Source organism: Moschus berezovskii, chromosome 7, assembly GCF_049115385.1.
Source record: "Moschus berezovskii isolate FMDL1 chromosome 7, NW_MosBer_1.0, whole genome shotgun sequence".
In the NCBI taxonomy this organism is placed as follows: domain Eukaryota; kingdom Metazoa; phylum Chordata; class Mammalia; order Artiodactyla; family Moschidae; genus Moschus; species Moschus berezovskii.
In genome coordinates this window covers 113,559,179-113,584,236 of record NC_142466.1, presented here as the reverse complement: position 1 = coordinate 113,584,236, position 25,058 = coordinate 113,559,179, and the positions used below count along the sequence as shown (strand labels likewise).

Here is a 25,058-nt window from a genome sequence, read left to right as displayed (position 1 = left end):
CTTTCCTTCCAAGGAGTAAGCGTCTTTTAATTTCCTGGCTACAATCAGCATCTGCAGTGATTTTGGAGCCCCAAAAAATAAAGTCTGACACTATTTACACTGTTTTTCCATCTATTTCCCATGAAGTGATGGGACCAGATGCCATGATCTTTGTTTTCTGAATGTTGAGCTTCAAACCAACCTTTTCACTCTCCTCTTTCACTTTCATCAAGAGGCCTTTGAGTTCCCCTTCACTTTCTGCCGTAAGGGTAGTGTCATCTGCATATCTGAAATTATTGATATTTCTCCCAGCAATCTTGATTCCAGCTTGTGCTTCTTCCAGCCCAGCGTTCCTCATGATGTACTTTGCATATAAATTAAATAAGCAGGGTGACAACATACAACCTTGACGTACTCCTTTCCCTATTTGGAACCAGTCTGTTGTTCCATGTCGGGTTCTAACTGTTGCTTCCTGACCTGCATACAGGTTTCTCAAGAGGCAGGTCAGGTGGTCTGGGATTCCCATCTCTTTCATAATTTTCCACAGTTTATTGTGATCCACATAGTCAAAGGCTTTGGCATAGTCAATGAAGCAGAAATAGATGTTTTTCTGGAACTCTCTTGCTTTCTCCATGATCCAGAGGATGTTGGCAATTTGATCTCTGGTGCCTCTGCCTTTTCTAAAACCTGCTTGAACATCTGGGAGTTCACGGTTCACATGTTGCTGAAGCCTGGCTTGGAGAATTTTGAGCATGACTTTACTAGCGCATGAGATGAGTGCAATTGTGCAGTACTTTGAGCATTCTTTGGCATTGCCTTTCTTTGGGATTGGAACGAAGACTGACCTTTTCCAGTCCTGTGGCCACTGCTGAGTTCTCCAGATTTGCTGGCATATTGAGTGTAGCACTTTCACAGCATCATCTTTTAGGATTTGAAATAGATCAATTGGAATTCCATTACCTCCACTAGGTTTGTTCGTAGTGATGCCCTCTAAGGCCCACTTGACTTCACATTCCAAGATGTCTGGTTCCAGGTGAGTGATCACGCCATCGTGATTATCTTGGTCGTGAAGATATTTTTGTACAGTTCTTCTTTGTATTCTTGCCACCTCTTCTTAGTATCTTCTGTTTCTGTTAGGTCCATACCATTTCTGTCCTTTATCGAGCCCATCTTTGCATGAAATGTTCCCTTGATATCTCTAATTTTGCCGCCAAAGATGGAGAAGCCAAAAGTTAGAAGGTTCTAAAAGGGAAGAGTTTGGATTTAAATCTCTATATCCAGAATCTTATACCAAACCTCTTTGTTTTGTTCTAAGTGGCACTTCTACTTTTGGGGCTCCTTCACCCTAATGTCTGGGTTCCTAGAATCCCTGTCCCTCACTACAGTTCCATGTGCCACTTAAAGAAAGAAATGGCTTCTCAGCTTTGGACCCAGCCTCTCATCCTCCGGGATACCAGGTGGAAGGACTCAGTGGCAGCATAGCAGCCTTAGGCTTTCCATTCACAGTGGCCTGATGGGGTTAGATATATTTTCTTCATTGTAAAATGTGATTGATTCAATCCAAGTTTAACGTAAATTTGATTTTCCTCTCTCAACCTGGCATTTCCAAACTGAGAATCAATCAAACCCCAAATTATAGGCAGCATGTGGATCAACAATGCCGAGTTATTTCCGGTTGAATTTCTCAAGCAATGCATTTTATGCTGTTCTCGCTGCCACGAGAGGAGTTGCGGGGTAAGAGGAAGGGTGAATGAAAGGGAAATTCGATTACTAGCTTTCTCCAGTCTCAGTTCACCCTGGGGAAATTCTATTCCCACAGCGCAGTCCGCTCTCTGGCAAGTGGTGAAGAAGAAACTACACACTGGGCTGTAACCAGGGATAACCGTGACCCTTGCCTTGGAAGGATGCTCACCGTTCTGATCTGGAGCTCTCATTTACTGAGTTTTTTTTAGCCAGTTACAAGCATCATCTTATTTTGTCTTCACATCAGTTCTGAAAGAAGACCATTGTTCTCATTTTTTTTTTTTTTTATTCAGATGGAGACCTTGTGTCTTCTTAGGGTTAGGAAAAAGGGGAAATGACACACTGAGATTTTTGTGGTTAAGCCAGGATAGGCATGTCTGGCTCTTAAGACCATCCTTTTTCAACAATGGCATGATGCTGTCCCGGGACTCTTATTCTGTGGTGAAGTGGGAGGTGGCGGGGTTCTGGAGGAGAGGGTGGAAAGAACTGGGTCTAGCAGCAACACAGACGCAACTAGAGATCATCACACTAAGAGAAGGAAGTCAGAGAAAGATGGGTATCATACGATACCACTTATGTGTGGAACCTAAAATATGGCACAAATGAACCTATCTAAAAAACAGCAACAGACTCATGGACACACAGGACAGACTTGTGGTTGCCAAGCCAGGGGAGGGGAGTGTGGGGGTGGAGGGGCATGGGGAGGGAGAGGGTTTGACTGGAAGGTCAGTGTTGGTAGATGCAAGCTATTACATTTTGAATGGATAGACAATAAGGTGCTCCTATGTAGGACAGTGATATATTTCATACTCCATGATAAACTATCATGGAAATGAATATAAAAATAATGTATATGTATGTATAACTGAGTCACTTTGCTGTAGATTGACACAATACTGTAAATCAATCAACTATGCTTCAGTTAAAAAAAAAAAAAGGTACTCTGTAATGACCTATATGGGGAAAGAACCTCAAAAAGAGTGGATATGTATAATATGTAATTGATTCACTATACAGCGGAAACTAACACAACATTGTAAATCAGCTACACTCAATAAAATTAATTTTAAAACATAAATGGGAAAAAAAGAACCAGTTCTAATCCTGACTCTGTCACTTGCAGTTGACATGACCTTTGACTTTAATTACTCTGCCCCTATTCCTGTGCAAAACAGAGATAGTAGTAACAGTTTGCTCCAAAGGCTGAATGAGATAATTCTCCTCTAAAACGTTAGCTTCAAGGACATTGGCTGTTTACTTTTTTCCCCCTTGACTAGAACAGTGTGAGGGAAGAGCTGGTATTCAGTAAAAACTTGTTGGAAAGATGGATGGGTGGGTGTGTTAGGCATAGCTCCTGGATGACAGAAACCTAACAAGCGGAGGTTCTCTTCCCTCCAGGCCTTTGCCTCCTGCACTGCAGTGCAGAGACTGGATGAGGAGGGGTTGTATATTATGGGATAGCCAGTTTCTACCTTGCAGCTGTCTACAGGCCCGACTCAGAGCTAAGTGCTGATCATCAGTTCCCTAGGCCAAGAACTCTTAAAAAGTCACCTCTGTTTGCGTCCCACTATGAAGCTTCTGCCAGGGCCAGTTGCCATGGAAACCCTCCAAGCCCTGGTGGCTGCTCCATGGGCATCTGGCCCGAGTGCAGACTTGACGTGCATGCTTTCTTCTTCCCAGACTTCAGAGACAACTGTGGTGTTTCAGGCTTTCTCTGAGTAAATGGCTACCCCAGGATGCTGTTCATTTGCATTCTCTCTTCCACTCCTGCTTCTTAAAACTCTCCCTGCACGCTCCACTCTGTGTGGCTTCAGTTTCTATAAAGAATCATTCAGTTCCTAGTATGTTCTGATAATGGGTTGGACAAAGAGATAAATAAGTCCTGATTTCTGCTATCAGTTATGAGATAAATACCAGTGTCTGGCTTGGAAATGACCGTTTTACCAAGGGTCTATCTTATGCCAGAAACTGTGCAGGTCATCTGACATTTGCTGTCTCATGTCTTACAACAGTCTTGAAGGAAAGGTCATTTTATTCCTATTCTCCAGATAAGAAAACTAACAACCGACAAGCTAATATGACTTTACTTCTACTCCTCACCCCTTGACTCTTTTAAAAAAATATTTATTTTTAATTTGGCTGTGCTGTGTCCTCATTGGTGTGCATGGGCTCTCTCTAGTTGCAGCAAGTAGGAGCTTATCATTTTGGTGGCTTCTTTTGTGCAGAGCACGGGCTCTAGGCACACGGGCTCAGTAGTTGCTGCACTCAGGCTGTAGAGCACGGGCTCAGTAGTTGCAGTGCATGGGCTCAGTTGCCCCACAGTATGTGGAATCTTCCCAGGCCAGGGATTGAACCCGTGCCCCCTGCATTGGCAGTCAGATTCTTAACCACCAGACCACCAGGGAAGTCCCCTGTTGACTCTTAAAGACTCTGGATTACTCTGAAGATTTAAGTGGAGGGCCCAGCATGGGCCCAGGGAGCTAGTACAAACAATTCCTCTCCTGCTCCTCAACTCTCTTCCCCCAACCAGAAATCAGCCCCTTGGAGCCTGGGTGGTATATCCATAACTGGCTAATTAGTGAACAGAATGTCTTGATTACAGCCATTCCTATTGCTGCAACAACCAGTCTGAAAGATGCCCTCTGGACCACCCACAGGGCACCATTTTCCTTTCAGGGTGTCCACATCCCCAGTGCCAGGTGCCTCGAGGCACTTTTTATAGCTTACACTCTGGACCTGGTTCACCTTCCCAAGAGTTTATTCATGTCGGCCTCGTTTTCACATGTTCTTTCTCTCAGAACAGCCTCTGTGGAGCCTGGAGTGGAAGCTCAGTGCTGCTCCTAACTCATATCTGGGGGCAGGATAGGGAAAGGCTTGTTAACTATCCAGGCTAGTTGTAATATATTGACTTTTTAAGAAAATACCTACACAAGGCACCAAGCCCTAGTTCATACCCTTTCTGGTAGAAAACATTGACATGTTAACTTGATTCTTCTGTTTAGTTATGAAGCAGTTGATAACATCAAAGTTTGAAACAGCTCCTTGTGGTCCCAGATGAGAGGAAAAAAGTGTGTTTTTTATATGGTCGTTTTGTAACTTTAGGGATTTTCCATCTCCTAACACCAGAACTATCTTTTTATCTTAACCATCTTTTTATCTGGCTAAGATAAAAAGTTAAATACTCTATTTAACTAGCATTCCCTAACTATCGCAACCATAGATATGTGAATTGCCCCTGCTACAGGCTGTGCCTTGTTCTGTGTGCTGTGCTTAATCACTCAAGTCATGTTTAACTCTTTGTGACCCCATGAAATGTAACCCACCAGGCTGCTCTGTCCGTGAGGATTCTCCAGACAAGAATACTGAAGTGGGTTACCATGCCATTCTCCAGGGAATCTTCCCAACCCAGGAATAGAACCCAGGTCTCCTGCATTGCAGGCGTATTCTTTACCATCTGAGCCACAAGGAAAGCCCAAGACTACTGAAGTGGGTAGCCTATCCCTTCTTCAGGGGACTGTCCAGACCCAGGAATTGACCCAGGGTCTCCTGCATTGCAGGCAGATTCTTTACCAGCTGAGCCACCAGGGAAACCCCATGCCTTATTCTAAGACTGGCAATAAAGATAAAGCCCTTATTTTAAATGAAGTAATTTCTAGGTTCTAGGCAGTAAACTTGGCAGGAGAGACATAAAGATAGTGAAGATGGGATCCCTTCCCTCAAGGAGCTCACTGGTTATTAATAAAAACAGACATTCATACAGGAATCCCAAAGTGGGCTGTCAAGGGTATCCATCAGGTCTATCAATCTAAGTGTCGATTGTGTATGGTTGCTGTGCTTTTTGATAGGTCACTGCCAGTGCCTTGTTGCTGATATTGTTATCATCACTTCCGGAAGTTATGATGCATTTCCTGAGATGCTACCAGATAATGCATTTACTGAGATGCTACCATAGGGGCTTCCCTGGTGGCTCATAAATAGCCACTCTTGGTTAAGAGTCTGCCTGTGATACAGGAGACCCAGGTTCAACCGCTGGGTCAGGAAGATCCCCTGGAGAAGGAAATTCTAGCAACCCGCTCCAGTATCCTTGCCTTGGAGAATCCCATGGACAGAGGAGCCTGGCAGGCTATAGTCCACGGGGTCACAAGAGTCGGACATGACTGAGTGACTAAACCTGTTTTTAATCTATTTACTGTACTCCAGACATTGCACTCAGCATCAGGACACAGTGATGAGCAGAAGACAGTGCCTTCCCTCAAGGAGTTTACCATCAAGTTACTAGATTCTAGTGTTTGAATGAGATATTTTAAGAAACCCAGCAAATGTAGACAAATCTATCTCTCTAGAGGGAGAGGAATTCACATTTATAATTAGTCTCAGTGAGGGATGGGAGACAAGAAAACAAGTGGACTTAACTTCTAGAATAACTGCCATGCTGATAGGAACATGATGGAGAGTGCTCACTCTGGGGTTTCCGCCCTGCCAGCACTGGGGCCAGCTGGGTAGGAGAGAGTAACAGAGGCGTGAGCGGAGGGACCCACCATGAAGGCCTCAGATATCTGCCAGGCTAAGCAGCATGGACCACATCCTATGGCAGATGCTGTGTAACAGTTCAAGGGGCTCCACCAGGGAATCGGGAGCGAAAATGTGCCCAAACCTCCCTCATCTCACAAGCAAACAAACAGTAGTAGAGATGCGGGGTAAGAGGTAGAAATGCTAAGGGCATCGACTACGTGGGCTGCATGCTCTTTAAATGCTGTGAAGGAGGAAGACAGCAGACTGAAAGATGGCATCTAGGCTTCTGCCCAGTTTAAGGGATGGTGCTTTCAAAACTTTGGAGAGACCAGGAAAAGGAGGAGACTTTCAGGAGAAAGTAACGTGTCCAATGTTGAACATGTCATTTTGTCATACTTGTGGGATTTTCAGAGAGAGATGTCTGCGAGATTTGGGCATAAAGGTTTGCTCCAGATAAGAGTCCAGAGGATGATAGAAATTGGGGAATCATTGCTTTAGAAATGGTAATCAAAGCCTTGAAATTATATATGAATAGTGGAGCCTAAATAATGAGATCCAGTGTGGGCTCGGGACATAGTCCACAGAATTTCTCTGCTGGCTCTCCTTGCCATGCAGATCCAATCTATCTACTTATTCTACTGCATCAGTGAAACTGTCTAGTTTTCTCCCCTTCCCCTGCCACTATCCTGTGTCCTCTTTAGTAGCTCTTAGCACAACTTGCCTTGGTTTCTACTCAGCTGTGGATAAGCTTGCCTTTGGGCTTCCCAGGTGGTGTCAGTGGTAAAGAACCTGCCTGCCAATGCAGGAGACATAAGAGATTCAGGTTCAGTTCCTTTGCTGGGAAGATTCCCTCTTCCCTGGAGGAGGGCATGGCAACCCACCCCAATATTCTTACCTGGAGAATCCCATGGACAGAGGAGCCTGGTGGGCTACAGTCCATAGGGTCACAAAGAGTAAGACACAACTGAAGTGATTTAGCGCGCATGTACAAGCCTGCCTTTGCCCCTGGCCTGTAAGCTCTTGAAGAGCAAGAACTTTCTTATTCTGCTCTGTGTGTGTCTCACATAGTAGGTCATCAGTAAATGCTTGGGAAATTAACTTGAACTGATCAGCCTCAAATAGTATGTAAAACCGTTCTAGATGACAGACATTGTATATACACCATGCCACGTGATCATCACAAGCACTTGTGAACTTTTATTATTATCCTTATCATTCGCGCAAGAAAACTGAGGTTCAAAAATGAAAGCACAGCCAGTGAGGACTGAAGCCCAGGTTTGAACTCATAGTGGTCAAACTCCAAAGCCCATGCTCCTTTCCCTTGGCCTGATGAGTTCAACAATACAGCATCTTCTCAATTGCTTCTAAAGAGAGTAGAAAATTTAATATCATCTAAATATTAAGAATGACCAGTCTAATTGGGAGGGGAGGGGTAAGAATTGCCACAATTGTGAGGAAATTTGTTTCTTTTCATTTATACCAAAAGGGATAATAAACCTGTTTTGTAGTAGGTTAAAATATAGGCTCAGACCATGGCTCAGACAGTAAAGTGTCTGCCTGCCATGCAGGAGACCTGGGTTTGATCCCTAGGTCAGGAAGATCCCCTGGAGAAGGAAATGGCAACCCACTCCAGCATTCTGGCCTGGAGAATCCCATGGAAGGAGGAAACTGGTGGGCTACAGTCCACGGGGTTGCAAAGAGTCAGACACGACTGAGTGACTTCACTTTCACTTAAAGATCCAAAATAGAGGCTTCCCAGCGGTACAGTGGTTAAGGTTTTGCCTTTCCATGCCGGCGGGTACAGGTTCAATCCCTTGTCAGGGAGCTGAGATCTCACATGCCTCATGGCCAAAAGAATAGAACATTAAAAAAAAAAAAAAAGTAATAAATTCAATTAAAAAACTTAAAAAAAAAATTACAATTGAAAGAAAAAAAAAAAAGACTCAACAAGGGACCCTGAGATGTCATTGCAAGCACAGAGACTGGGGAATGCGGTTTCTTTTTCCTACTTCCCATTTGGGAAACAACAGGATTCCCAAGCCCCAGGCTCCTCCGGTCTCCTCACCTTGTGGACTCACATATCTTTGTGTGTGTTCCTGTTACCAGGTTTGCTGAAAAGCCCAGTGAACAAGACGGCCCTGACGCTGATTGCCGTGAGCTCCTGCATCCTGGCCATGGTGTGTGGCAGTCAGATGTCCTGTCCACTCACCGTGAAGGTGACTCTGCACGTGCCCGAGCACTTCATTGCAGACGGTAAGAGCTGAGCGTTAGAGACGCCCCACTCCTCCTAGGCACCTGGCATTCCTGTCTGGTCGAATGTTTCCCATGAACATTCCCCCCTTGAGCGTGCCCAACCTCAGAATTACGTTGCCAAAACTACAGAGAGCATCCAAAGACCTTAAAAGAGGTCTTCATCATTTAGAATCCTGGGTTATTTAATACAGCTAAAGACTGCTTTTATTCCATGGGCAAGGATAAGGTTTGTTAATGAAGAATTCAGACGTGAGTTTGCAGAAGGATCGAGCACTTCAGAGAACCTGCTGTTTCTTATCAAGCTAGTGCCTCCTGCCGCTGCTGTCGTCGTTCCGTCACTCAGCCATGTCCGACTCTTTGCAGCCCCGTGGCCACAGCATGCCAGCTTCCCTGTCCTTCACCATCTCCCAGAGTCTGCTGTTCCTAACGAAATGTGCCACTCCCCCCAAAAAGAACAGTCTTTGCTAATTAAAACTATGACAGAGAAGACTGTATGAGCTTTGTGGAAACTTCCTTGAGTGTCCTGGATTATACTCATGTCTCATTCCCTGTAAATGCACTTTACAAGCATATTATGTCCTACTGTTTACTCTTCACCCAATTAATTTGGATTAATGAGACACGGTAGTTGCTGTAGTCATTCGCAAAGCATGGTCCAAGAAACTGATTAAGGTGCTTGATATCTATTGCTAAAGTGCCCTCCAGAAAGTGGCTCCAGTTTCCGTACATCCAGCAGGATGTGATGTGTTTCCCCAAACACTTGGCGTTATTATTATTTTTTTTACAATTTACAACACATATAACTCTTCCTTTTTATACATTACAGAAGAATTACTTTTCTCTATACTCTTCCATTTGGAAAAAGAGTTTTTTTTTTTAATGAAGTATAGTTGATTTACAATGTTGTGTTAAATTTTGCTGTATAGCAAAGATATATATATATGTGAATCATATATATATATATATAATCATATATATATATATAAAATCATATATATATATATATATATATATATATAAAATCACGTGTACACACATGCATACACACGTTTTTATGGGGCTTCCCAGGTGGCACTAGTGGTAAGGAATCTCCCGGTCAATGCAGGTGAGGTAAGAGACCTCTAGGTTGGTAAGATCCCATGGAGGAGGGCATGGCAACCCACTCCAGTATTCTTGCCTGGAGAATCCTCATGGGCAGAGGAGCCTGGCAGTCTACAGTCCATAGCATCGCAAAGAGTCAGACATGACTGAAGCAACTTAGAATATATATGCGCCTACATTTTTAATATTATTCTCTGTTTTGTCTTATCACAGGATGTTTTATATAGTTTTCTGTGCTATACAGTAGGATCTTGTTGTTTGTCCATTCTATATTTAATAGTTTGCATCTGCTAACCCCACCCCCAACTCCCCCTCCCCCTTGGCAACCTCCAATCTATTCTCTATATCCATGAGTCTGTGTGTGTTTTATAGATAAGTTCCTCTGTGTTGTATTTTAGATTTCATATGTAGGTGATATCAAATGATATTTGTCTTTCTGACTTTAATTCCCATAGGATGAGTATCGCTGGTTGCATTCATTTTGATACAAATGGCATTATTTCCTTCTTTTTTTTATGACTGAGTATTATCCCGTTGTTTGCATATGCCACATCTTCTTTTTTATTGTTAATCTTTATTGGGGTATAGTTGATTTACAGTGTTGTGTTAGCTTCAAGTGTACAACAAACTGAATTATACACACACACACACCATTCTTTTTCAGATTCTTTTCCCATATAGGTTATTACAGACTATTGAGTGAAGTTCCCTGTCTTATATAGTAGGTCCTTATTGGTATTATTATTATTTTTAAATGTATTAAAAGTTATCATAAATATAATAAAGAAGACATTAAGTATGCAGCTTAATGAATTTTTACATGAATTCACCCAGATTAAACATAAAATATTACCAGAACCATCAGCTTCCTTACGCCCCCTCCCAGTTGAATCCCCTCCCATGGATAACCACCCTTCTGACTTAAGCACCATATGAGTACCATTATTTTTTTTTAAATCTTTTTCTGATTGGATATGTGTTAGATGTTTTTGAGAGCCTTGCTGTATATTTGTCAACCTTACTCCATTGCAACTCAATTTTATCTATAATTTTTAAGTTACAGTGTTTACAACATAGCACCAATGTGTTCAGTATGTTCTGTCCAAAGAGGAGCTTCCACCTCCTTTCCCTGAAACTAAACCTTGACTTCTACTAAAGCTTCCTGTGATTGCTCCCACTTCACCATAGTGAACTAGCCCCTACATTAAATGTTTAGAATTATTTTTATTGATGTATAGTTGATGTGCAATATTATAAAAGATTCAGGTATACAACATAGTAATTAACAATTTTTAAAGACAACATTCCATTTACAGTTATGTAAAATATTGGCTATATTCCCTATGTCAAACAGTACATCCTTATGGCTTATTTATTTTGTATATAGTACTTCATACCTCTTAATCCCCTCCCATTATCTTTCCCCTTCCCCTTTTCCTTTCCCCTCTGGTAACCACTGTTTTTTGTTTTTTTTCCTCTGTATCTGTGAGTCTGTTTCTTTTCTGTTATTGTCACTCATTTGTTGTCCTTTTTAGATTTCACATTAAAGTGCTGCTGCTGCTGCTAAGTCACTTCAGTCGTGTCTGACTCTGTGTGACCCCATAGACGGAAGCCCACCAGGCTCCCCTGTCCCTGGGATTCTCCAGGCAAGAACACTGGAATGGGTTGCTATTTCCTTCTCCAATGTGTGAAAGTGAAAAGTGAAAGTGAAGTCGCTCAGTCGTGTCCGACCCTTAGCGACCCCACGGACTGCAGCCTACCAGGCTTCTCCATCCATGGGATTTTCTAGGCAAGAGTACTGGAGTGGCTTGCCATTGCCTTCTCCAATTAAAGTGCTATCGTACAGTATTCGTCTTTCTCTGTCTGACTTATCTCTGGCCTCATTCTGACATCACAATAGTTTTGCCATTTTCTTCAAGGACAGGGTGATCCTTTGATTTTCCTATCTCCCAACTATATGCTTTCTAAAAAAATCTGCTTTCCATGAGGGAGGGACATGATCTAACAAAGAAAAAAAAGACATATGTATTGAAGTTGGTAGGGTTTCTAACTCTGATTTCTGGAAATATAACATGAGAATGTTTTGCAGAAAGGCAAGAGGAGAAGTGATGACAATGGTACCTATTTTCTTGAACTCTTACCATCACTTGGCATTAATACTTGTAAATGCAGTCAGATAGAGCATACACAAAGAATACAGATTGCATGTATATAAATCAGTGGTTTTTTTAAACATATATTTATACAGCCAAATAGAAATATAGGCCCCCCCAACCCAAGGCCACTGGCTGAGTTATAGACAGCAACACTGTCGTAATGACGTCTGTCATGGTGGGAGCAACCCCCGTCAAGTGGGAGAGAATCCATCAAGACAAGGCCATCCAAGGACCATGGCCAAGGCAGCTCTCACCGTTCTTACCTTTCCCCATGAAGCTTAAGCTGCCAAACTGCCGCCAACCCTTTCTTAGAGTGCTTAGTCAACTGCGTGCCTTTGGGCTGTCCATGGTGCTGAAGTGTTGAAGGTGGCTGAGTAATGGGATTTGGTCTTCAGCGGGAAAAAAAATGGATTCTGTGCTTGTGTTACAACATAGTTGTACTTGATACTTTCTGCCTGTTACACAGAAAGGTCAGCATGATATAGTACTTGTCCAGAGCCCAGCTGGCAAGAACAATCAATACTAACAGAATCCCCATCCAAGTCCTTGGCAAATATCACCCCTTCCTTTGTCTGGTCCTTCTCAAGGCCACTGGTAGCTTTTTGCTCTGCTAAGCACCTAGTGAAGAGATGGACTAGATTTGTGTCCAAATTGACTGGATTTGGCATTGATTTTTTCAGCTGTGGCCTGCAAGTGATCTGCATTTGGGTTAGACAACCCAAATGTCTCATGATCCCCAGAACTAGTGAACCATATTCTCTATGAGTAGATCCCAAGTATTAATGGTCTTAACAAGAACTCAAGGAGATCCCTTACGAGAAGTTTGAAAGCTGCATCAATATTTCTGTGTTACTTTACTTTCATCTAACAGGGTAATAACTCCTTGAGACCTCTTGCAGCCCTCTTAAGGGGCTTTGTTTTCTTCCATCTTTGACCTTGATCAATGCTAATTTATGGAGCTGCCTCATAGTGCAATTCCAGTGATTGCCAGTAACACTGAATATCATGTGAGTGGTCCCCATGCTTCATAACAAAGCAACTCTTATCACATGGATTTGGTCTTCATCTAAATTTCCCTAAAGGTATCATTATTGATAAATAGATATTGGTTTACATTAAAAGCTCATATGAGTTGAAATGTTAGTTTCTCCAATCCTTGGGGCTTCCAGTATATGTTAGGATATATTCACCCAATATCCTGGCTGTATAATAATCCAGTAGAAGACACAACTTTTAAAGGAATAAGTTGTCGAGATTAAACAGGTAAAATGGTTTCACTCTAGTATAGATAGATACCGCTATGCCTAGAGTTTTCTGTTCTGTTTTGTTCTGGCAATTGTACTTTAAGAAGGTCAATGATATGTTGGAAGACATCCAAGATAAAGGACTTGCAGCCAAGAGATTGGAAAAATATTGTCAATATGTAATGGCTTCTTAAGGAAACAATGGAAGAAAATCATTCTGTAAGAAGTGTTTAAGGAACTCAGACAAAAAGTGAACTTGGAATTATTGAGCATATCTGTTATGAATATGCAGTGTTCCAAACACCTTACATAAAGTTACTAATTTAATTCTCAAAGCAGAACTGTGAGGCAGGATTTAGCATCCTCTTTTTGCATACATGGAAGGTAGGTTTTAAAGATGTTAAGAGATTTAGCCAGATTAACACACAGAAGTGAAGCAAGCTATGAAAGCCCAAACCAACCTAAACCACTTATCCGTGCTTTTTCCATGTGCCATGCCTTCAAAAAAATGACCATGACAGTTATTATTTGTCTTGAAAAGGGAGCAGGCTTGTTCTGAAAGTCCCCAGGAAGCAAAATTAAAGATATATGGGTTATGATGGTGGTCAGAGATGGGAGAAAATTGAGTATTAGCCTGAAAATATCTCCACTTTCTAAGCTTATTCTCATCTATAAAGGAGGGGATAATTGTAGTACTTATCTCATAGCGTTATTGTGAAGAATAAATGAAATAATGCTCGTAAGACTTTTAGCTCAGTACCTGAGATCTAGTAATGGCTCAATAAATTGTATAAATGTTAGTAGTTGTGATAATAATTTTTAATATCAGAATGGGGTCATTGCAAAGTAATGAGTTCCCCATCATATGGAATTTCCTGAAAACACATGACCACATTTCTATGAAGCCACACAAGAAAAGTGAAGGAATATGGTTGGCTTTGGTATCAAATAGTTTAAATTGGAGCCATTTTACCAGAATATAAATTTTTAAAACATTAAAAGCCTTAGGACCTTTGGAGCATGTTTGTTTATTCTTTACTGCTTCATCCCTGAGTATCACTCATTCTTTGACTAGACTCAGAAATGGAGTAAGACTCAGGAATGGGTTATGGCCAGTGATGTCTCTTGAGCATATCATGGAAGCCACCATGCTTCCCTGGTGGCTCAGATGGTAAAGAATCTGCCTGCAATGTAGGAGACCTGGGTTCCATCCCTGGGTCAGGAAGATCCCCTGGAGAAGGGAATGGCAACTCACTCCAGTATTCTTGCCTGGAAAATCCCATGGACAGTAGGAGCCTGGTGGGCTATAATCCATGGGGTTGCCGAGAGTCAGACATAGCTGAGTGACTTAATGCTTTCATTTTAACCTAAACACAAGCTGTGTTCTTTTATGTTGATATGCTCATTTGGCATAAATATCCCTGCAAAAATATCTATTTGTTAAAGTCAAGTTAATGTCTTAGCATTAACTTTTTTCGTGTCTTCTCTGTTCCCTGTGATTGAGAAATTGGGGATTATGGGTTCCTTACCAGCCTATGAAGTTATCAAGTGGAAACATTCATCATTAGGATGCCCTGGTTCATTAATATGCCCCATGTGTAGCTGCTTTTGAACACAACATTATATACAATGAATCTTGCTCTACATTTATTTGCTTGTACCCCTGCTTTATGCCTTTCCACCCAAGAGTGTGAGCTAATGTGTGGCCGTGCCGTTAATGAGGAATGAGGTTCATAACTGACTTCAGAGCAAGTGTGCAGTGATTTGAATACACGGGAGAAGTAGTTTCCATTCTTGCAAGTGGAAATCACACCACCGTGAAGGTGTCTGCTTAGTCACAAACCACCAAGCAGCTTGTCTAAAGAGAGTAGGTCCTTGGTCATCTTGCTCTCTGGGGTCATCTGTAGCTTTGTTTTGTAACATTCAGCTTTTATTTCAGACCTTTGAGTACCATGGAGCATGTTCATGTGTAAAGGTGCTCTTCAAGATGACCTCTGCCTTTTCCTTTGCACACACTTAATGCTATTTAGACAGATAGACGGCTTTGCCTTGTGTAGCCTCATTTCCGTGTAGTGCAAGACTCCTCACGTCTGATTTTCTCCTTTCTCCAGAAAAGCTTCTTCAACAAAACCCCCAAAGCTTCTTCAAAGAAAACACCCATCAGAAATAATTGCCCCTCCCTTGAACACTGCACGGAACTGTATTTGCACCTTTCTAATAACCCCGTTGTCTAGTTTCCATCACTCTTATTGTTATGCGTGCGTCATTGTTATTACCGCCATGGTCCTGAGAACTGGCCTTCTGTATTAAATGAAGCACCTCTCCAGTCTTTTCACAACATTGAAAACAGAGCTGTCTTTTAAAATGGAAAATCTCAACATGTTGCTTCCTCCCATAAAACTGTTTAAGTATTTCTTATTGTACCTGTTGTAAAGACTGAACGCTTCAACATGGCCTTTAAGTTCCAGCGAAATCAGGCCCCGCCTGCCTCTCCAGCCTCACCTTTTACCATTCTCTCTCCAATTGTTTCCTTGAATATCTTTGGTTGTCTCCTGCCTCAAGGCCTTTGCACATGTTTTTCTCGCTTTCAGAAAATTGCTCTCACCTCCTCAGTTTCCTTGAGACAAATTTCATTTACTCAACAGTGATCGACCTCCATTTTTCATATCATAGCCTCTGTTGGGCCCATAACTATTCATTCTCCTTGAGCCCTGCTCTATTCTTTGATTGCATGCTTTTCTATTTGTAATCATGTTCTTACCTGGTTAATATTGTACTCACCCCTTAAGTTGTGAGCTCCTGAAGGACACATCCCATTTGTTTGTTCTGCACGTTACATTCAGCACCTAGGACAGCATCCAAAACAGAGTGTCCCCCAAAGCTTTGGTAGAATGAAAATAAATAAATGAAGTGATTGTAATAGCCAGACTGAAATTTAGTCGTGTCCTAAACTATTGTAAAGCCTAACAGAGATTCTGACTCCATAGGTATACAACAGTATGGCAGGGAAATGAATGAAGGCAGAGGACGCAGGCAGGTGGATGCAAAGGCCCTGAGAAGCTACGTTCTGATGAATGACAGTGCATGAAATCTGATACTGCCTCCTCTTCTTATAATTGACTTCACTCCCCAAGGTTTTTGTTTCCATCCCCAAAGATAAGAAGCTCCAATCAAACTCACATCATGCCCCCCATTCCCCAACATCAAAACGAAACAGGCTTTATCCCAGAGCCCAGGAAGAAGGGAAACTATAAATTGAGCTGAGATTCAGAACACCCAGTGGGGAGGTGGCAATGAAATACCAATAAACCATATTAATATGCTGAAATCAGGAAGAATAGGTTGAACTCCAACCCAGATTTAATAACTATACGTGAGAGAGTGCGGGAGAAGGCAAGGCGAGGTTTCAGTCAGAATTAAAATGAGATCTGTAATGAAACTGGTAATATAATTATAAACTGTGAAAACTTTTTCCCTTTTCCCTCTTCTTGTACTTAATGGACAGCTTGCTTTGCAATGGCCTGGAGCTGGTGCTGGGAGCTGTGGAGACCCCCTAGAGTGGAATCCTTTTTTTTTTTTTTTCATCAACTCTCTTCATTAGAAAAGTCCACAAAACCATGGAATGAAAAAAAATGTGTCAAAGCCATTTCTTCCTTAAATAGTAACTGATCCCCAGGTTAAAGATGACAGGGGACTTGAGAGAGAACAAAGCCCATAGAACCTAAGCAGCTGAACATGCTCAAGCTTTTAAAGATATCACAACAGACAGTTGAGTTGGGATTTTTAATGATACATTGTGCTACGATGTTAGCTTGGCTTCCGACCAGGATGAATTGTTACTAATTTCCCTTCTTAACAGAAGGGATAACTGAGTTTGACATCTAAAATTGGAGACTAATTTCTGTGTTTTGATAGCAGATCGAGTCCAAAAATATATTAGTAGAAACTGGGGGCAGAGAATGGTGGCAAGGGGTAGGGCATTTTAATTTATTTGCATTAATAATTCTATTCTGCTGTTGTGAGCAGAAGGCCACTTTGTCTTTTGACCAGAAGGAGAGAAAGGCAGGTGGGAGCTTTGATGGAATGGAGCTAAAGGATGTAGAGTTAGATTTCTGTAATTCTTGGCTTGGTGTTTGCACAGTGGTTGAGGCAGGGGTGCAGTGCACGGAGAGAGAATGGCATATGGAAGAGGTTAGGTGCCTTAATCTGTGGTCCACGGGATGTGAGTTCTATTGCCAGTTCTTCTGATTTCTCCTTTGTGACCTTGGGCGTATTAATCCACCTGCCCTGATTCTTATTTTTCTCATCTAATAGCGGTGTTAATGCGCCTTGCCTCAAATCATTGTCAGTGAGGTTGATGAGTGTGGAAGTACTTGGCCAGCTGTGAGAATAGATCTGACGATGAGAATGTTGTGCTTTCCCTTTCTGTTTGTTCAGTGTTTTATTATTTATGAAGGTGATAAAGAAGTTGGGAAGAGGTCTTCATGGGTATGGCCAGATAAGTAGAAGGTACAATTTTAGAGAGGCTTATCTTGGCCCCAAGGAAGAAATTAAATAGTTAAAAATTCAGTAAGAGCAACACCTCTTCCTGATTCATCTATAGTGTGTTTTCTTCCTTCTTGCCGCCTTCCTGTGGTCAACAAAAATAGTTCACCAACCTCCGCAGCCTGCTCAGATGCTGGGGTTGCAGAGATAGATAAAACAACATCTCTGGCCTCCCCCAACTTGGTGGTAGTGAGACACCGCCAAGGAGATGACATAGGAGAGCAGTGTGGTGAACCTCTTAAGGGGGTATGCACTGGGCTTTCTGGGAAACAGCGGAGGGGCAGCCACGCAGCCCAAGCTGGAGACGGAGGTGCCAAGGAGAGGATGTCTGGAGGAGGCAGGAGGCGCTACCTGAGTTGGGTCCCGAGCCACTGATGTTCCCTGGAGGTGGGTGATGAATGACACAGGCTTCCCGGGGGGGTCATGGATACTTGTCACTGCATCCATATAGACCCTGTTGTTTAAGCCTTCCAGCAATTGATTGTGATAGTAACAGCGCTGTGAATTAGTAACATTTACAGAACATTGCTAAGCGCCGGGCCTCACGATGAGTGCTTTGCAAGGCATTGCCTCCTTTAATTCTATTACCACATGTAGTGTGTTAGTCGCTCAGTCGTGTCCAATTCTTTGCAACCACGTGGTCTGTAGCCTGCCAGGCTCCTCTGTCCATGGAATTCTCTAGGGAAGAATACTGAAGTGGGTTGCCATTTCCTTCTCCAGGGGATCTTCCTGACCCAGGGATCAAACCTGAGTCTCTTGCACTGCAGGCAGATTCTTGACCGTCTGAGCCACTAGGGGAATTCCAACATGGGATCCACCACATGTAGTAGATCCAGGAATTTTCCCCATCGTAAATTTAAGGGAAAAAACTAAAGCTGAGGAAAGGTCAGTCTTCATTCCAATCCCAAAGAAAGGCAATGCCAAAGAATGCTCACACTACCGCACAATTGCACTCATCTCACACGCTAATAAAGTCATGCTCAAAATTCTCCAAGCCAGGCTTCAGCAATATGTGAACCATGAACTCCCAGATGTTCAAGCAGGTTTTAGAAAAGGCAGAGGCACCAGAGATCAAATTGCCAACATCCGCTGGATCATGGAAAAAGCAAGAGAGTTCCAGAAAAACATCTATTTCTGCTTCATTGACTATGCCAAAGCCTTTGACTGTGTGGATCACAATAAACTGTGGAACATTCTGAAAGAGATGGGAATACCAGACCACCTGACCTGCCTCTTGAGAATCCTGTATGCAGGTCAGGAAGCAACAGTCAGAACTATACATGGAACAACAGACTGGTTCCAAATAGGAAAAGGAGTGCGTCAAGGCTGTATATTGTCACCTTGCTTATTTAACTTATATGCAGAGTACATCATGAGGAACGCTGGGCTGGAAGAAGCACAAGCTGGAATCAAGATTGCTGGGAGAAATATCAATAACCTCAGATATGCAGATAACACTACCCTTATGGCAGAAAGTGAAGAGGAACTCAAAAGCCTCTTGATGAAAGTGAAAGAGGAGAGTGAAAAGGTTGGCTTGAAGCTCAACATTCAGAAAACAAAGATCATGGCATCTGGTCCCATCACTTCCTGGGAAATAGATGGAAAAACAGTGGAAACAGTGTCAGACTTTATTTTGGGGGGCTCCAAAATCACTGCAGATGCCGATTGCAGCCATGAAATTAAAAGACGCTTACTCCTTGGAAGGAAAGTTATGACCAACCTTGATAGTATATTAAAAAGCAGAGACATTACTTTGCCAACCAAGGTCTGTCTAGTCAAGGCTATGGTTTTTCCCGTGGTCATGTATGCATGTGAGAGTTGGACTGTGAAGAAAGCTGATCGCCGAAGAATTGATGCTTTTGAACTGTGGTGTTGGAGAAGACTCTTGAGAGTCCCTGGTACCGCAAGGAGATCCAACCAGTCCATTCTAAAGGAGATCAATCCTGGGTGTTCATTGGAAGGACTGATGCTAAAGCTGAAACTGCAATACTTTGGCCACCTCATGCAACGAGTTGACTCACTGGAAAAAACTCTGATGCTGGGAAAGGTTGGGGGCGGGAGGAGAAGGGGACGACAGAGAATGAGATGGCTGGATGGCATCGCCAACTCTGTGGACATGAGTTTGAGTGAAGTCCGGGAGTTGGTGATGGACAGGGAGGCCTGGTGTGCTGTGATACATGGGGTCGTGCAGAGTCGGACACGACTGAGCCACTGAACTGAACTGAACTGAACTGAAAGCTGAGGGTGTTTATGTGACCACTTCAGCATCACACAAGCAGTAAGGGGATGGGCAGAATTGTTACAAATTAGCAAAACCATGTGGAGAAGGAAATGGCCACCCACTCTAGTGTTCTTGCCTGGAGAATCCCAGGGACTGGGGAGCCTGGTGGGCTGCCATCTGTGGGGTCACACAGAGTCGGACACAACTGAAGCAACTTAGCAGCAGCAGCAGCAAAACCATGAGATGTGGTAGAGAGAGAATTATTCAATGAGAAGATCGGGTTCTAGCTAGTCCATAAATTCACCTGGACTTTGGGTAACTTTCTATTTCTCTAGACTTTTTCTAGGTTTTGACATTGTAAAATGGGAGAAATGGAAAAAGGTGGTACTTAAAATTCCTCCCTGGTCTCATATTCTAAGAGTAGAATGAGAAATACTGGGGTTCAAAGTCCCCCTTTACTCATCCCACTGGGTTTGCGGCCACTGGAGTCTTTATGAAACAATCCCCTTAGCATCTCAGTCCTCTGTTTTTCTACTCTTTTTTGGGACAGTCTGTAGCCAGGCAGCCTCCTGAGCAGGGATCTTGGGAGCAGAAGCAGCTGAGCAAACCTTTCACAGCCCACAACTTGCCATTTGAAGAAAGCTTAGAAGGATCACAGCCAAGCTTGTGCAGGGACCACGGGCTCCCCAGGATGCTAGTGCGAAGCAGTGGGTAGCTGGGCTGTGGTAGAAAAGATGCCTCTCGGTCTCTTAACTCCCCGCTTCAGCTGCCGAGGGCCCTGGAGCATCTCAGATGCCAGTGAGAGTGTGAGAGGGGGAGGATGCATCACATTCAGAAGGAAATGATGAGATGGGAGGAATAATTAAAACCTGTGCATCCCCTCTGCTTCTCTGCCTCCCCCTGCTCGTTCCTCACGGCCCCCACCCTACCCACCCCCAGTCTCTGGTGCCCAGCAGAGTCTTGCTCTTTGGCTTTCTTCCCTAGCCACCCCTCTAGATTATCTAAGCCAAATATATCTACAGCGCATTGCCTTGGCTTGTTCTTCTTTTTATTTATTTATTTTTTTTGGGGGGAGGGGAGTTGTTGGAAACTTTCTGAAGGTCTGCTAAAGTCCCTGGGCATCTCACCCTTAGCTGGAACCATCCCCAGAGCCAGAACCAGCCCTGAACTTTCCCTGGCTTCCCTCCCCTGCTCTCACCCTGATTCTCACTTGGACTTTACTAGTGAATCCGCCGAGCAGGACTGCCGTCTGATACCACTGTCTGCTCAGTGCCAGGACCCACGCTCTGGAACTCACTCAGGTACTGTCAGCTCTGAAGTAGCCTGAGGTAGGGGAAGGATGCAAGAGGTAGAAGCAGAAAGCCTTAGTGTTAGTCGCTCAGTCATGTCCTAGTCTTTGCGACCCCATGGACTGTAGCCCGCCAGGCTCCTCTGCCCGTGGAATTCTCCAGGCAGGAATACTGGAGTGGGTTGCCATTTCCTTCTCCAGGGTTAGCAGAAAACCTCCAGCACAAATCTGCACTCCTCCACTTACTAACTATGCATCTTGGACAAGTCGCCTTACGTCTCGGAACTATCAGCTTCACCATCTATAAAAGAACAGCTTTTCGCCTCTACTGCACAGGGCGTTGATGAGGTTGAAATAGAAAGTAGTATGAAAATAGCCTCGAATAGGTGCTCTGTCGATGTTAAGCTTGCCCAGCAAAGGGATTAAACTTCCTATTTAAAGTGACAGAATATCTATAAAGTCAAAGACAGCGATAGAAGGCATATCATAATCTGGACCAGAAGGGACATACAGGTAAGAGTCAGCAAGGTTTCCAGGGAAGCCTGGTGTTTTCCACTGGACACATCTGAGTAACTGTTCAGGGAGCCAGAGGATTCATTTTGCCTTGGATTTGTCCCATCGGAGGAAGCTGGATGGACAGGGGTTGAAGGGAGACTCTATACTCTGTTGGAGATGGAGAGAGAGTGAGAAGAAGGATGGCCTTCCCGGTAGAGGCAACAGTGTGGCAGGAGGGCAGAGAGAATCCAGAGCATCTGGGGACCTGTGAGGCTTGCACAAGTCTAAAAGGACGGGCAGGTGAGAAAAGCAGGGGTTTCTGTGTCAGGCTTTTCCCCTGGAAGCGACTGAGGGTCATGACGCTGCTGAAGAGCCTGAAGCAATGACATGTGAATAAAGCGTGAAGCTTTTAGGGAGGGGTGATGTGGGAGAATGGCATTGAACCATGTGTATTATCACACGTGAAACGAACCACCAGTCCAGGTTCGATGCTCAGGGTGCTCAGGGCTGGTGTACTGGGATGACCCAGAGGGGTGGGATGGGTAGGGAGGTTGGAGGGGGGTTCAAGATGGGGAACACATGTGTACCCGGGGCGGATTCATGTCAATGTATGGCAAAACCAATACAATATTGCAAAGTAATTAGCCTCCAATTAAAATTAAAAAAAAAAGGCAATGCAGTATGTTAATTCAGAGCTCAGGCTATAGAGTCAGATATATCTGGGCTAAACTGCTGGTTCTACTAATAGTTATTTGATGTTGGAAAATGTTACTTAAACCTCTGATGTATCTGTTAATCTGTGGAGTGGGTATAATAGTAATAACTCCCACTTAGGAAGTTTAAATGAGATAGTGTCTCACTGGTATTCAGTAGAGTGTTTGGTAGGTCAGAAGCCCTGGGTGAGACTAGCTTTTATTGACGTCACCATCTTCATCAGTCTCTCCTGTTGTAAGTTGGGTCTCCCTATGAAATGATCCTGAACTTTTTTTTCTGCACTTAACACATTCACCATTGTTTATTTGATATCTAATTTGGTTAAGAGTCTGGGCTGTAGATTCACACACTCTGAGTTCAATACCTGTCTCCAATATTCCCTAGCTATGTAGCGTGGAATTAGTAAATTTCTAAACCTTTTGTTTGCTCATCTTTGACATGGGGATGATAACAGTAAATCACCTCCAAGTACAATAGTATGATTATATATGAAGCACTGGACAAGGTCTTGGCATACAGTTGAGACCTAGAAAACAACAGCCCCTGATAATGCTACTTTAAACCCCTAAGAGCAAGGATTCTAGGTGTCTTGTTCTGTGGAATCTCCAGTACATGCTCAGGATTCAATACAGACCTGTGGACGGACTGACTACAGTGCAGAAGCTGAGTCTGAGGGGCCAAGACTGAAGGCAAGCAACTTATTAGGGGGCTGTTACATTTAGTCTATCTGCTAATGTCTGGACAGGAAGTGAAATAAGGACTTCCCAGTGGTCTGTGGTGGAAAATCTGCCTTCCAACACAGGAGACGTGGGTTCAATCCCTGGTTGGGGAACTAATACCCACGGATGTGTGTCTGTGTACAGGTGTGCTCAGCCTGGACTGTAGCTCACCAGGCTCCTCTGTCCATGGAATTTTCCAGGTAAGAGTACTGGAACAGGTTTTCATTTCCTACTCCAGGGGATCTTGCAGACCCAGGAATCAAACCCGCGTCTCCTGCAGTGGCAGGTAGATTCTTGACCACTGCACCTCCCAGGAAGACCAATATCCCACATACACATGGCAACTAAACTCGTGCCACAACTGAGCCCGCATCGTCTGGAGCCCATGCACCGCAGCGAGGAAGCCCGGGTGCTGCAACAAAGGCCCAGTGCAGTCAATAATTTGGGAAAAAAGAAGAAGTGAGAGTGAAGATAAGGGAGTCCTATACAACTGGAGCTGGAGAAGGCAATGGCAACCCACTCCAGTACTCTCGCCTGGAGAATCCCAGGGACGGGGGAGCATGGTGAGCTCCTGTCTCTGGGGTCACACAGAGTCGGATACGACTGAAGTGACTTAGCAATAGCAGCAGCATACAACTGGATCAAGGAAGCTTAGCAGTTCATTGTAAGGAGGAGCCAAGGAGGGGAAGGAGTCAAAGGCTACTTGGAGCCACTTCCTGGGATCCCTTAGAGGTTGGTGACCCCAAACATCAAAATAAGAGCACTTTTGCCAAGCTGTGGGTGGCATGAACATTAACAGCAGAGTGCACGGGTCCAGTTCTAACTTCACCTTTCCTGTGATGCTACTCCACTTTCTATAAAATAAGGATGCTAATGCATCAGGAATCAGACTGGAATCATGAGAATTAAGTGGTTGTTAAATGCAAGAGCCTGGCCGTGGTAAATACACCCAAAAGCTACTTATTATTACTATTCTGCTCATGTACCAGCTTCCTACGTGAGATCAAGAATCAGATGCCCACCTCTTGCTTATGTTTGTAGGGGAAAAAAAAGAAAGGAAGGAAAAATGCAAGCAACTTTGAAGAACACATGGTCATAGGACCTTTACAAATCCTACCTGGATGGAAATTATTTGTAAGAGATGTCACTGTGGTCTGTGAGCACAATTAATTTGCCAGCTCTCTGAAGGCTGAGCTTCTGAAGGTTTGAATCATTTGAGTAATATTTCAGGTGAAGTCTCACCACGGCCTTTGGGTCAGGATGGAGAGAGTGATCAATCTCGGCCCCCACACAGGTGCTGACGAGACCGGTGAGTGCGGAGGCTCCAGGGGTGGCCATTTCCTGCAGAAACTTCAATGCAGCATTAATGTGCGGGGCACGGGGCCTGCTGTGGAAGCAGAGGCCTGAAGGGAGGCCCAGGGACCCAGCGACCGGAACTGGTGTCACACTTGAAATATGGAATCAATTAACAATGGCAGCTTCTGCTTCCTTGAGAGAGAGAACGAAGGGGTGAGGCCACACCATGGCCATGTGGCAAAGCAGCCAGCTTGACGATTTTCTGAATTGTAGAATGTGAGAGTGGAAAATAAGTTCAGCCTTATCTTTGCTTATTTCCCATTTTTTGGGAACTGCAGCCAAATGAGATGGCTGTTTCCTGGGGGTCCCGGCTCTCTTTTGTTTTCCCTTTATGGCCACTCCTTTCATTTTCCCTGGATCGTCTTTTCCCTCCACCCCACCTGGCTGCTGCCTTCCTCTGCGCTTTAACGCTCCGCTCAGATGTGGCCGCCGTGACTTTGCAGGGAGACGAGGGCCCAGCTCTGTCCTCTCTGTTTCATCTTCATCACAACCTTGGTGATGGGCTGTGGAAAACTGTCTGTCCGGTTATCCCCCAACTGAACCATACACTACTTTCAGTTGGGATCTCCTTCCCCCGATAGCCTCCAAATTTTGTCACAGTATCCATCAGAGAGTGGGAACTCTGTATATGTAAATTTGTTACCCATTCAAGACATTGAAACAAACAAACAAAAAAACAACAGCAAATCTCAAAAGTCAGTTTGAGACATTTACTGTGTTATTTGATGATGA

The 25,058-nt window shown here is 43.7% G+C and overlaps 1 protein-coding gene across 1 annotated transcript in view; it reads left to right on the top strand.

Moving 5' to 3' along the window:
- The window catches only part of ASTN2 (astrotactin 2), a 1,049,203-nt gene that overhangs the window by 407,612 nt on the left and 616,533 nt on the right, over window positions 1–25,058 (top strand). Inside the window, exon 6 of the mRNA XM_055427750.2 lies at window positions 8,341–8,487. Coding sequence (XP_055283725.2) covers window positions 8,341–8,487 — 147 coding nt within the window. The remainder of the gene's footprint in view (window positions 1–8,340; window positions 8,488–25,058) is intronic.